Raw genomic sequence first — 13,063 nt, forward strand, 5'->3', positions numbered from 1 at the left:
CGCTTCACCCAGGTGACCACTTGGGCCCATGCAGTTTTCCACCCTCGTCCCCAAGAGTGGGGCTCAGTAGAGCTGGGGGACCCTGGAGATGCCAATGTTGATGAGCCCCCTGCCCCACTGCCAGAGCGGCCGCTTCCTACAGGGGTCCCAGCTGCCTGGAAGACCTCGAGTCCTTTCTCAGTGCAGAAATCCTGTGTGTGATCCCAGACCCCAGTGTTCCTGCACCTCTAGAGCTGGGCGTGATTTCTGGAAATCTTTCTTCAGACAATAGCGCAAGAAAGCACCGCATCTGCCCAAGACCAGGGCCTGACCATCTCTCTAAGGTCTCCCTGGGGACAACAGTGGCCTCTTTCCTGCTTCAGCTCTCTGGAGCTGAAGTTTCCCAAAACAGTGTTTCTTCACCCCAGCAGGCCAGCAGGAAGTTCTTCCTTGTGGCTAGCGGAGGTCTCTCCTGCAGTGATTGCAGGGGCCTCAACTTCCCCCAGGTCTCCTCCCAGGCTTGAAACAACACAGGATGTGGCCGTGGGGAGCTGGGGAGGGCAGAAGGAGTGGCGGGCAGGGATGGACAACAAATCTTGAGCTAAGGGTGAGATGGTTACCAGTGCGGCCTCCAGAATTTATAGCCCTAGGTTTAAATCCCAAAGCTTCGGCTTGCGCTTGCCGTGAGACCTGGGACCGCGTTAATGTCTCTCTACAAAGTGAAGGTAGTGACAGTAGCTGTGTAAGGGGGTAGTTATGAGGTTTAAATGGAGATAATCCACGTCGAAGCTGTCAACAGTTCCTGGGCAATTTGTTTATGCCTCATTGGAAGGATATTCCGTGGCGGGAGGGAGGACCCCTGAGTGAATGTCCCGGGGAAGGACACACTTGCTGGGCGACTTTGGCAAAATCCCTGCCCCTGGGCCTCAGTGGGGCCACATACCTTTAAGGATCCCATTACTCTGAGAGTCTGCCTATTCTCATACTCTTAAGGGTCCCACAACTCTTGCCCACTCCTCCCACCCTACAGTCCCCTAATCTTGACCTTGATTAGGTCAGGTTGAGCTTGCCAAGATCTATGAGCTTTGAACTTCCCTTAGACCCTTACTCTCCGGTCACCCCCATCCCTGCCCTGGACTTCAGCTCCCTCTGAAACTATAAAGAGAACATTCACGTATCAAACTTTTGCCCTGGGCTAAGCCCTAGGCCTAGACCTCACAGCAGCTCTTTGAAGCTTCAGAAAAGGAGGCATAGAGAGGGAGAGACACCTGCCCAGGATCACACAGAGGCACAGTAGAACTGAAACCCAGGCCCAGAAAACTCCAAAACCTCTGTCATTGAAAAAAAAAAATTTTTATTATGGAAAATATTGAAATTTTTATTATGGAAAATATTAGAGGAAGATATTGTGGAAAATATCTCTCTACATATAAAAGTAGAGAGAACAGTACAATAAATGCCTGTGCATCACCCAGTCCCAACCACACCAACTTATGGCTACTGCTGCCTCCTGCCTCCCCCCCACCCCCACCCCCCTCATTATTTGGAAGCAAATCCAAGACATCACATCATTTCAGCTGTAAATATTTCAATATATCTCTGCAAAGAATAAGGACTCCTTTTTAGACATTAAACAAATTACAGATTCCTTAATATCACCACTATCTATCAGTATTCAAATTTCCAATTGCATATAGTAAATAATTTTTAAAATCAAAATCCAAATAAGGTTCACACAGCACAGTGAATTGTAATGTGTCGTAGGTTTCTCTTAGTCTATAGGTTCTCCATTCAACTTTTTTTTTCTTGTCTTTTTTTTTTTAATTTAATTTATTTGTTAAAGAAACTTTGTCTGTGGTTTCCCAGAGTATGAATTTTGTTGACTGCTTCCTGGTTCTGTGTTTCGCATCTTCCTCAGTCTTCTGTATTTTCCGGAAATTGGAAATTGAACCTAAACGGCAAATCCTGTGTAATTAACTGAAACGGAATAAAAGAATCCCCCTTTTTACCAAAAGAACTCTCCAGTCACAAGAGACTATCCTGTGTTCAGTAGGCATTTATTATGTGCCAGGCACTGGGCTAAATAGCTGGCCACAGCCCCATTCGGTGGGTCCTACTGTCCCCACCTGTGGACACAGATGGGGAAAGTGAGGTCCCAGGAAAGCTGAGCGGCCCTAGGGCCTGTGACTGGGAGGTGGCAAAGCCTTCCTCACATACCACAATGCGCAAAACCTGTGATTAAGAGTTGGAGAGGGACTTCCCTGCCATTCCGGTGGTTAGGACTCCCTGGTTCCACTGCAGCGGGCCCAGTTCAATCCCTGGTCAGGGAACAAAGATCCCACAAGCTGTGCGGCCAAAAAAACAAACAAAAAAAGAGTTGGGGAGATTCAGGCCCGGTGAGCCCCTGGGTGGCAGGGCGGGTGGGGGTTGGGAGGGCTGGCTCCTGGGAGGGCCCTGAACGCCCCCCATCCAGGGAGCTGAGGGCGCACAGCTGCCTGAGGCTCAAGCCCCTCGCTGTCTCCACAGACCTGGTTCTGGAGAGATGCGACCTGGAGCTGGAGGCCAATGGCCGAGACCACCGCACGGCCGACCTGTGCAGGGAGAGGCTGGTGGTGAGACGGGGCCAGCCCTTCTGGCTGACGCTGTGCTTCGACGGCCGAAACTATGAGGCCAGCACGGACAGCCTCACCTTCTGTGCGGTGACCGGTGAGTACTGCCCCCCCACCTCCCTGTTCTGTGATTTCATCTTCCCCAGACAGACCGTGGGACGGTGACACCACTCCTCCTGGCCCCCTGAGAAATTCCCGGCAGTCACTACCCCATGTTACAGATAAAGAAACTAAGGCTCGGAGAGTGGAGAGATATCACCACAGACCACTCAGCTTTGCAGACAAGTCTGTGCCTCTGGACCCCTGGGGTCCTGACAGCCTGTGATCACCAGGGTTGGGGAGAAGTTTGCGACCATACAGGTCCATCGAGATCCTGCCTGCCTTTTCCCACGTTGAAACAACTTTCCAATTCTTATCAACAGCCGCTTCCCCAAACCCACACAACCTGACAAAGCCTCTGGGATCAGGCCCAAAGAGGGTCTGGGAGGTGGAGAGAACCCAGCTGGCTCCAGTCCTCTACAAGTGGGCAGTTTTATGTTCCTCTAGTTCTTTCTCTAAGCCTCAGGAGGCTGCCTCAGGCTCCGGGGCTGGAGAGACAGCTCTGGGTTCTGGCGCGGACCAGACTGCCTATCCGCTGTGTGACCTTGGGCAAGTTGCTTAGCCTCTCTGAGCTAAAGCACTCCTGGTGGTGGAAGATCGTTAGGTGAGAGGGGCCTGACATGGGGGAGGGCCCTGCAGATGCTCACAGCTGTTGCTGGTCTTGCTCCAGGGACTCTAGTGATGGATGAAGGGACATTGAGGCCGCAGCCACCCCATCCCCGGATGCCCAGTGTCCAATCTTCTTTGCTGTTCTCAGGAAAGTGGCCTTAAATGCCACTTCTGGTGGGAACCACTCCCTTGAGGTCAGCAAGGGGCCGCCTGGCTGGAACTCTGGCCCGAGGGTGGGAAAGGCCAGCTCTAGCTCTTTCTGAGGTCTCTGAGGCCAGAGAGCAAGCAGGCTGAGGCCCATATTACCTGGGAGGCCGTTTGATAAAGCTTATCACAGTGCCTGCAGACCGGCCACGGATATCCCCTCCAACCCTTTCCTCCCTCCCCCTTCCCTTCTAATAGGGACACACCTACTAGCCAGGGCACCCCACCCCCACCCAACCAACACACACCCCCCCAGCATCCTTGGGGTTCTTCCAATAGACCTGAGGGGCTTCCTGCAAGTCTCTGATCTTTCCAGCCTCAGTTTCCCCCTCTGTAAAGCGGAAGGCTGAATCCATGGCATTTGAGGGCTGGGTGTGGTGCCCTGAGAAGAGTCAGGCTTGGCTTGATAAAAATTACATCTATGGTGTGTGCATACTCGTCCTGAATTCTTCTGTTCTGGAAGCATAACTAGCACCCATTTTACAGATGGGAACTCTGAGGCTCAGAAAGGTCAAGTTACTTGCCCAGGCCACACAGTAAGTTAGGGACACAGCAGGACTGAAACCTGACCCCAGAGTTGAGGCTTTTCATTGCTGTGATCTGAGAGCAAGGACATTTACTTGTTCACCACAAGTGCTGGCTGGCCTCGGTTTATTCCTCTGTGAAATGAATGGTCAATGAACTGCTGGCTTGGGAATTTCCCATCTGTTTGTTCCTTCTTTCACTCTCAAGGTGTCTGATTTCTTTCTCCTTCTTCTCCATTTGTCTAGGCAGCCTGGTGCTAGGTAATGAGGCCCCAAGATCAGGGTTGGGGCCACGGGGGAGGCGGGCCGCTGACCTTCTTACCCCAGCAACTAATCTCTGTTCTCCAGTCTCTGCCAACTTATCTCAAACCATAGCCAACCTGCCCTGGTAACTTCCACAGCCTCCGAGGCAGCCACAAAGGCCCTGTATCTCTGGGGGCACTTGGCCTCCCTGTCTGAAGCTACCAAGACCCTCCCAGGGACTGGGGAAGCTGGAAAACAATACCAGGAAGCGTGGCCTCCTGCCTTCAGGCCTGGCTGGGGTCCGTCCCCGGCCCTGGGCCTGGTCTGGGCACCCTGCTCTAGTGTAGGAACATTCTAGCTTGTGATCAGCCTGTTCTACCTCTTCAGGGAAACTGAGGCCCAGGTAGGGGAGAGAGCTGACGAAGGTCGCTCGGCGAACGGAGTGTGTGGCCTGACCCCACCCGTGTCCAGGAGCGGTGCATTTCACCCTGACAGTTCGAGGCCGGACAGTATCTGCTGTGGGGTACAGACCACGGTAGACGAGTGCCATCCTTGTTACGGAATATAGCTCTGCTTCCCCCCAAGGGGGCCCAGGTTGGGAGGGTGGGTGGGCTGAGAGTAAGGTCAGCCCAAAGCAGTGAAAAGAACCCTTGTGTAGCTAATAGAAGGCTTGACTCTGGAAGGTTCCCCTCACCCACCCCACCCAGCCCCTAACTGCCATGGTCAGGATAGTGGCCAGGGCCCCTCAGGTCTCCAGGGTCATTTATGCCCAGAGGGGTCTCTGCGGCACCTCTGGCCCCACAAAGAGTACCACGTGGAACCACAGCCAAGGAATTTTCTAAGTCAGCTTACGTGAGCAGCGGTGGGTCCACAGGGATAGCCCGTCCTCATCCCATCCACATCCCATCCACCAGGACCCTTCAGAAGAAAGGGGTGTGTGTGTGTGTGTGTGTGTGTGTGTGTACACGGCTGCCGCAGGACAGAGAGAAAGGGAAATGTGTTTCCTGGCCTGTCCCTGAGGGTGGTGTGTCAATAGTGACAGTGGCTATGGTACCTGGCCCAGGCCATTACCATGGAGACCACATCACTGATCATCCAAACAGAGTCTTTTCTGAGAATGAAAGGGGTGCCATTAAGAATTATGCTGGGACCACAGGTGTAAAATGGGACCATCCTGGGAAAACTGGGATGTAGGGTCACCCCAACTTTGTTCCTCTCAGCCTCAGTTTCCACATCTGTGAAGTGATTCAATTGAACTAGACAATTACTGCATTCCATTCCAGTCTCAAAATTTGTTATTTGGCCCAAGAATTCTGATTTGTAATGGTCTCTTTGGATGCCGCTGAGGACAGCTCATGTTTACTGCATAATGGCTACATGTTAGACATTGCTTTAAACTCTCACTGATTTCTCTAAACAGCGTTAGAAGGTGGTAGTGACAATAATAAATAGTACTATTTATTGAACACTTACTATGTGCCAGGCATCTTGTAATGTGCTTTACAAGCCTCACCTTCTTTAAGCCTCACAATGACCTTATGAGGAGGTACTGCAATTGACCCCATTTTACAGATGAAGAAACTGAGGCACAAAGAAGCTAAATGGCTTGTCCACGGTCACAGAGCCAGTTTCAGACCTGGAATTGAACTTACCCAGGCTTGTAGTCTAAGCCTGTTTTCTTCTTTGATGAGAAAATGGCAGATCACAGAGGCCTGGTGACTGAGCCCAGGTCACACAGCACTCAGGGTCTAAGTGGTGGAATCAACCTAGACTGGCTCTAGGGCCCCAGTGCTGCCCAATTCCTCCCCTAAATACTGACTCTGGAAGACAGGGTGCGTTTAAAGGCTTACAGCTGGCTCCTGGCACTCAGACAGGGCCCCAGAGGCCTGTGTCATGCCTGTTAGTTCAGAGTTATATTTGGGCCTGGGTGTGGGTGGGGCTGGCAGGTAGCCCCTCAGTGAGCAGGCCCCCATATTGTCAGCAGTGGGTGGGCAGAGCTGCAGGGAGGGAGATGGAAGAATAAACAGAAACCCTCCCGGGCAGCCGCCCAACCAAGTAGAGAAGGTTCTGTTTCTTCTCTCTGCCGCCCAAGTCCAGAAAGGGTGACCAGTCCCCCTTGCCCTCCCCATGACTCAGACCTGCCTGCATGGGCTGGGCCCTGCCCTCCACCTGTAAAAGAGCCAGTTTAAGGCAAGCTGTCGCCTCACTGAGCACTGAGACCCACCCCCCCACTAGGGACCACCCCTTTGAGGAATGAGAGGCACCGTGGGGGTAGCCCAGGGCCTAGAGACATGGGCTCAGATGCTAGCTTTGCCGCAGACCCCTGGGATATTCTTGGGAGAGCCCTTCTCTCTGAGCCTCAGTTTTCCCTCCTGTACAAGAGGTCTCGGGGGAAGCAGGAAGTGCCAAGGTGCTTTGTAAAGTGTAAAAGGCTGTAGGGAGGTGAGGGATGGTAGCTGCCTATGGAGATACAGAGGCAAAAAGGTGGAGGGGACCCTGGGGAGATAGATACCTAGACCTGCATTGGCCAGCACCCTCTGCTAGCCAAGAGCAAGCAGGCTTTCAGACAGGCCCCACTGCGGATGTCAGAGGACCAGAGTCCCATTTTACTCACGTCTGGGCTTCTCTTTCTGAAGGAGAAAGCAGGAAGCTAGCAGTTAAAGGATTTAGGCAGGAAAGGAGGACCCTCGGGGAGTATCTTGCCTAAGTCCTGTATATGTTACCAATGGGCAAACTGAGCCCAGAGAGGAGGATGGTCTTACCCAAAGTCACGCCAGTCCAGAACAGTATGACCGTGACCCTGAACAGGGCCACACTGTCCCCTCTCCCAGGAGGAATCTCCCAGGAGATTGAGGACATGCCGTGTGCCTGCAGCTTTTCGTGTGTTCCCACAAAACCATCCAGCACATTTTGGAGTCTGATCCCCATATTGCAGATGAAGAAGCCGAGGTTCAGAGAGATGAAACCTCTCCCCAAAGTCCCCTCAAGCGTTAGTGGCAGAACTAGGTCTCAAACCCAGGCCCAGAGGACCCCAGGCATGTGCTCTGCCCCTGCCAGTCCTGGCACTCACCCTCCCTCACCACCCCTGTCTCACGGCCCCTGCTTTCTCCCTCTGCAGGCCCAGCCCCCAGCGAGGATGCTGGGACGAAGGCCCGCTTCGGGCTGTGCGATGCTGCGGAGGAGGGTGCCTGGGCAGCCACGGTGGTGGACCAGCAGGACAGCGCCCTCTCACTGCAGCTCAGCACCCCGGCCAGTGCCCCCGTTGGCCTGTACCGCCTCAGCCTGGAGGCCTCCACCGGCTACCAGGGCTCCAGCTTCGTGCTGGGTCACTTCACCCTGCTCTTCAATGCCTGGTGCCCAGGTGAGCTGAGCTTTATCCATGGGCGGGGTGGGGAGATGGGCAGGGATGGGGCAAAAGAGACATCTGAGTGCACTGAGTGAGGCCCACTCTATACAGTTCCACGCTCCAGCTTCCTCCAAACCTTGTGAGGTCAGAACTCTTATTATTCCCATTTACATGAGAGGAGACAAGCTCATGGAAGCAAAATGACTTGTCTCAGTCTACACAGCTACCAAGGCATCTCACCCCGTGTCTGGGCCCTGATACTGTGAGCTGGGCCTGGAGGTGGCCTGGGTTCAGGAGCCCCATTCAGGAAAGGGCTGCTCCGTGGACGCCCAGGGCCATGGCTTTATGCCTGGTTCTGTTTCGTGGGGCTCTGTTTTAAATCTCACCAGACTGGCTTGGGGAAGGGAAGCAGAGAGGTGGGACAGGGAGGATGGGGTACCCAGGAGAGGTGAGCAGGAGCAGCTTGGTTCCCGCCGTGCCTGCTCATAAACTCTTTCAACGATGCCTCTCACAATCCCCAGGGGGAGAGGTTAGCATCGCCATCTTCCAGACAGGAAACTGAGGCTCAGAGATAAGTGGCTTTTGGCAGGTCCTTCAAGAGGCAAGTGGGTGATGCCGGACCAAACGAGAGAGTCAGAGAAAGAACGGAGTCTGTCTCAAGCAGGAGGGAGGTGGCAGGGGCGGCCACACCCCTTCCCAGGCCTCAGTTTCCCCATGTGACTTACAAGGCGGTGGAGTCTGTTTCCTTCCTGCTCCTACATAGCCAGGCAGAGAGAGGGGCCTTGTGGGCGGGCCCAGCCTGGAAGTGGGCTGTCCATCCTTGAAGCCTGGCCCCGGGGCAGAAATTCTGGCCGCTCCAGCATCAGACAACCAGCTTCCTATTGGGCCACTGTTTTATTTTTTTTCTTCTCCATTTTGGGGAATTTTATTTGAACAAAGAGATTTTTTTATTTTCTCTTTTACGTACTTTGGCTTTTATTTCTAATTACACCAGTAAGACATGAGAACACCGTCTTTATAAAAGCTTCAAGCACTACAGAAAGACATTCCCCCCCCGCCCCACCCCTGCCGCCAACTCTCTTCCTTGGGAAGCACCATTATACTGTCTTTGGGAGCTTATCTCTTTAGATTCGAATGTATGTGCCTGGAGATGTCACTGTATTTTTTTCTTTCAATTTTATTGAGATGTAATTGACACACAGCGCTGTGTAAGCTTAAGGTGTACAGAATAATGATTTGACTTACATACATCGTGAAATGATTATCAAAAGTTTGATGAACATCCATCATCTCATATAAGATACATAATTAAATAAATAGAAAAAAATATTTTTCTTTGTGTTGAGAACTTTTAGGATTTATTCTCTTAAGAACTTTCATATGTAACATACGGCAGTGTTACAATGGGTTTCCCAGTATGTGAACCCTACCATATACATCAACCTACAACTTGGGTTGGTTTTTGTCTCTCTCTACTGTACATCTTGAGGCTCTTTCTGCATCAGTGTGCAGACATCTGCTCATCCTTTTTAAGAGCTGGGAATGCCCCAGGTCTTGCTGGGTGGATAGTTCATTCATCAGGTTCGCAGGGACATGAGGTGGTCCCCTGTGGCTTATCTGAGGGAGGAACACCTTTGCTACATGCCCTGTGGCCACAAGGAGTGGTTTCTCAGGACAGAAGTGGCCTTGCTTGGACCCGCTGTCCACTCATTTTGATTTTAGTCAATGTGAACTTACAGCTAGTTGGCAACCCTGCCTGCAGGGCAGGAACGTGGCAGTGCTCCTCCCCAACCCCAACACCGCGGGGTTTCAGAGTTCAGGGAACAGGGAGTGAGGTTCTGGGGGATGTCCCCGTGCTGTGGCCTTGCCTCCTCCCTGCCCGGAGGGTTGGGGTGACAGTCAGCCAAGCAGCACAGTGACTAAAGGGACCCACATCCCAGGGAGGGAACTGGTGATGGCGGAGGCAGGAAGTTGGGCTCAGTGGGGGTGGGGGTGCTAGGGGGGGAAACTGCTCTCCCTCTGGTGGGGAGAGGGCAGGATCTGCCCTTGACCTGAGGGCCTCCCATCCCTCAGCTCCAACGTGGTCGGGATCAGGATCGAGCTGTCTCCAAGGCCTCCGCCTTTACCAGCCAGAGACCTGAGTGGGGACATCATATTTCCAGCTTCCTGGGCTGCAATGGGGACAGTTCAACATGTGCTGACACTTCCTCTGGATGAGGAGATACTGTGGGATTTTCCTTCTCTTAAATTCTTAAATCTTTCCTTCCTTTAAAATCTTAAATTCTTTCTCCCACATTGCCGCCGGCTGATTTACAGTCACATAGTTCATTTATCTGAAGGCTGATGTTTATTGTGCAATCCCTAGAGCCCCAGGGCAGGACGTGTCAGACACTCGGCTACTTTCATGTTTGCTTCCTCCAAGCGGTAAAGGTGAAGGTTGCTGGTCCCTGTAAAGGAGCCCAGGGGTCTGAGGGGCCAGGCAGCCACATCCCAGGCACTGGACTTGTTTCCTTAGGCTGTTTTCAGTAGGCACGGTGCCTGGACCTGCCATACTTTTAGGGACCCATGAAAATGTGTTAATTTCTTTTAAAATCAGAAGCAAAAAAATGAATATTCAGGCCAGAGAATATGTTTTAACATATAATATTAATATGTTCATCATTATACCAATGCAATCACAAAATATATTTTATTTTTATTTAGTTTTTTTGTGAAAGAAGGAGCCCATGGAGGCAGAAATGCCCAGGGCCAACCAAAGTTATACTGTGGCTCTGAATTTCCCCTTCCCAGGGGAAACCTCAGTTTCTTCACTTATGAAGTGGGGATCAGAAAGGCCAGGTTGACCTTTGCCTTCCTGCGGTCTGGAGCCACCGTCTCAGGCCCTTATATGCTGTCCTTAGCCACAGGGAACTGAGTGCCCTGGACCTTCCAGCAGCCACACCTCTGCTCTCTCTGGCCCTCTGCTTAGACTGTCTTCCAGGCAACCTTCAGAGGCCACCTGACTCCCAAGTTGGACAGGACCCCACCTCCCCTGAGCTGCAGTGACCCTTTCTCGGCTTTCTCACCACCGTGAATCATGCTGCTTCCTCGCACTGGCTCAGGGCTTTAGCTTGCAAAGCACTTTCAGATCTGTGATCACATTTTACTCTCAGGGAACACAGTCAGGTGGCAGGAGAAGAAGTGACCTGTCCAGGGTCACACAGCAAAGGAGACTCAGAGCTAGGAGGTTCCTGACTCCTGGCCCAGGCAATGCTCTTCTGTCTCTGGTTTTGGCATCAGTTTTCCCATCTGTAAAATATTCTTGAGCCTCAGTTTTGCCGTCTGTAAAATGGGGCTCCCAAGGATCCCTTCCACATGGCGCTTTTGTGGAGATTAAACAAGTTAATACGTGTGTACGTCATACATTTATCACAGGTCCTGGCACTTGGCAAGTGTTGGATAAAAGACAGCCATCATTGTCACTAACTGATAATACCTTATCTCATTGATATGGGATTATTAATTAATGATTAGTTTTTCTGATTAAAAGAGAGAAAGCCCTCTGAGAAGCTGGCCTGGTCCTGGGGAGTTGCCACCCCGGCTGCCTTGTCTGTGGGGAAGCTGGGCCTTGCCAGACCCAGAGTTGAGGGTCCTTTTCTTTTCACCCACAGCAGACACTGTGTACCTGGACTCAGAGGAGGAGCGGCGGGAGTACGTCCTCACCCAACAGGGCTTCATCTACCAGGGCTCAGCCAAGTTCATCAAGAGCATACCTTGGAATTTTGGGCAGGTATGGCCACACCCTGCCCCTCCCAACCATCTCAGGCCCACTGTGTGCTGGGCCCCGTGTCTGAGACAGTCAGAGTCAGAGTCAGAAGTGTGAGCAGATCTGAGAGTCATCCACCCCATGCTGTCAAAGATTCAAGGGCCCTGAAATGGCTGGAGGCTCAGAGAGGGCCCAGGCCAGGCCTGAGATCACACAAAAGGTGGCCCTATCCACTGTGGGAGTAGCAACTCTGGATTCAAGGTGGGAAAGAATCAGGAAGGCATTTGGGAGTTGTGGGGCTGGCAGATGCTCCAAAAAAGAGAAGGGAAACATTCAAGGCCATATATAAAGATAATGCGCAGCACTTGGAGAATGCTTACCATGTGCTAGGCATGTGCTGAGAGGGGCTTTAAACCATTATCTAGGTCAGTGGTTCTCAAACTTGAATATACATCAGAATCACCAGAAAAGCATGTTAAAACACAGGTCACTGGGTCCCACCCCTAGTTTCTGATTCAGTAGGTCTGGGTGTGTGCTGAGAATTTTCATTTTTAATAAGTTTCCAGATGCTGTTGATGCTGTTGATCCAGTGCCCATACTTTGAGAATCACTGTTGTATCAGCTAGCTACTGCTGACTAACAAACAAGTCCAAAACTTGGAGGGTTGAAAAAACAATCATTTATTATTTCTCATAAATCGATGGGCCAACCAGGTCATGGTTGTCTAGGCTGGGCTTGGCAAATCTCAGCTGGTTGGCTCATCACCATACCGTGTGGTTCCTCCTCTTGCAGCAGGCCAGCCTGGGCTGGTTTTCCAAATCAGTGCTCTTATTTCCTCTACTATCCAGCACCCCATGAAAATTCTTGAGATATTGCTGAGAAAACTCATGAAGCAAGAACCATCACAACCCTTGTCCCTCAACCTCCTGGTGTGTTAATGGGTGTTGGCCTCTTGTGGGGGGGTCAGGGGGAGGGGATTCACCTTGAGACTTTTCTTAGCAGACCTGGATCAGGGTCCATGTTCAGGACCAGGGAATCCTGCCCTTGGATCATAGGATGATACCTGAGATTTGGGGCTCCAGTCTCAGTTTCCTCTTCTGAATATTGGGCATAATAATTGCAAAACTATCTGCCCCCAAGTGATTGCAGAAACCCTGTAGCCCATTGTGGGTTGTAAATGAAATGGTGATATGACTGTGATGCTTAAAAAAATCAAAAAATGAATCCCCCAGGGCTCTGTATTCTCTCCTGAGAAACAGAGCAAAGCCAGGTCCTCCCTTTCATTTCCTGAGTTCCAGTTCTGTGTCCAGGCTGTGCGGGGCCATGGGACATGGCCTTGCAAAGCTTCTGGAAGTCATCACAAGCGGTGATGATAAGACCTAAAGGAAGGAAGGGAATAACTGCCTGTGGGCACCAGTCAGTTCCTGCAGTAGGCAACATTTGAGCTGGGCTTTGAAGGAGGTGGGTGCCCGGTATTTTAGGCAAAAGGAACAGCATGAGCAGAAGCTCAGCGGTGGAAAAGTTTACTTTGTACCTAAGAACTATGTTGCAGTTTGGGGAGCACTTATATGAGAAGGGGCCCCAGGAGATGACGTGGGAGAAGTCAGCCGTGTTCTGGTTGTGAACAGCCCTGAGTGTCAGGCTGAAGGCAATAGGGAGCCACAAAATGAATGGTTCAAGCCAGGGAGGGCTGCTCTGCGTCATG

General features: G+C 51.8%; 1 protein-coding gene across 1 annotated transcript in view; it reads left to right on the top strand.

Moving 5' to 3' along the window:
* Nucleotides 1–683: 683 nt before the first annotated feature.
* TGM2 (transglutaminase 2) overlaps nucleotides 684–13,063 on the top strand; it is a 30,087-nt gene continuing 17,707 nt past the window's right edge. The window contains exons 1-4 of the mRNA XM_057704048.1: nucleotides 684–721; nucleotides 2,453–2,685; nucleotides 7,386–7,628; nucleotides 11,264–11,382. Of these exons, the coding sequence (XP_057560031.1) occupies nucleotides 684–721; nucleotides 2,453–2,685; nucleotides 7,386–7,628; nucleotides 11,264–11,382 (633 nt within the window). The remainder of the gene's footprint in view (nucleotides 722–2,452; nucleotides 2,686–7,385; nucleotides 7,629–11,263; nucleotides 11,383–13,063) is intronic.

The sequence above is a fragment of the Hippopotamus amphibius genome, chromosome 12 (genome assembly GCF_030028045.1).
Source record: "Hippopotamus amphibius kiboko isolate mHipAmp2 chromosome 12, mHipAmp2.hap2, whole genome shotgun sequence".
In the NCBI taxonomy this organism is placed as follows: Eukaryota; Metazoa; Chordata; class Mammalia; order Artiodactyla; family Hippopotamidae; genus Hippopotamus; species Hippopotamus amphibius.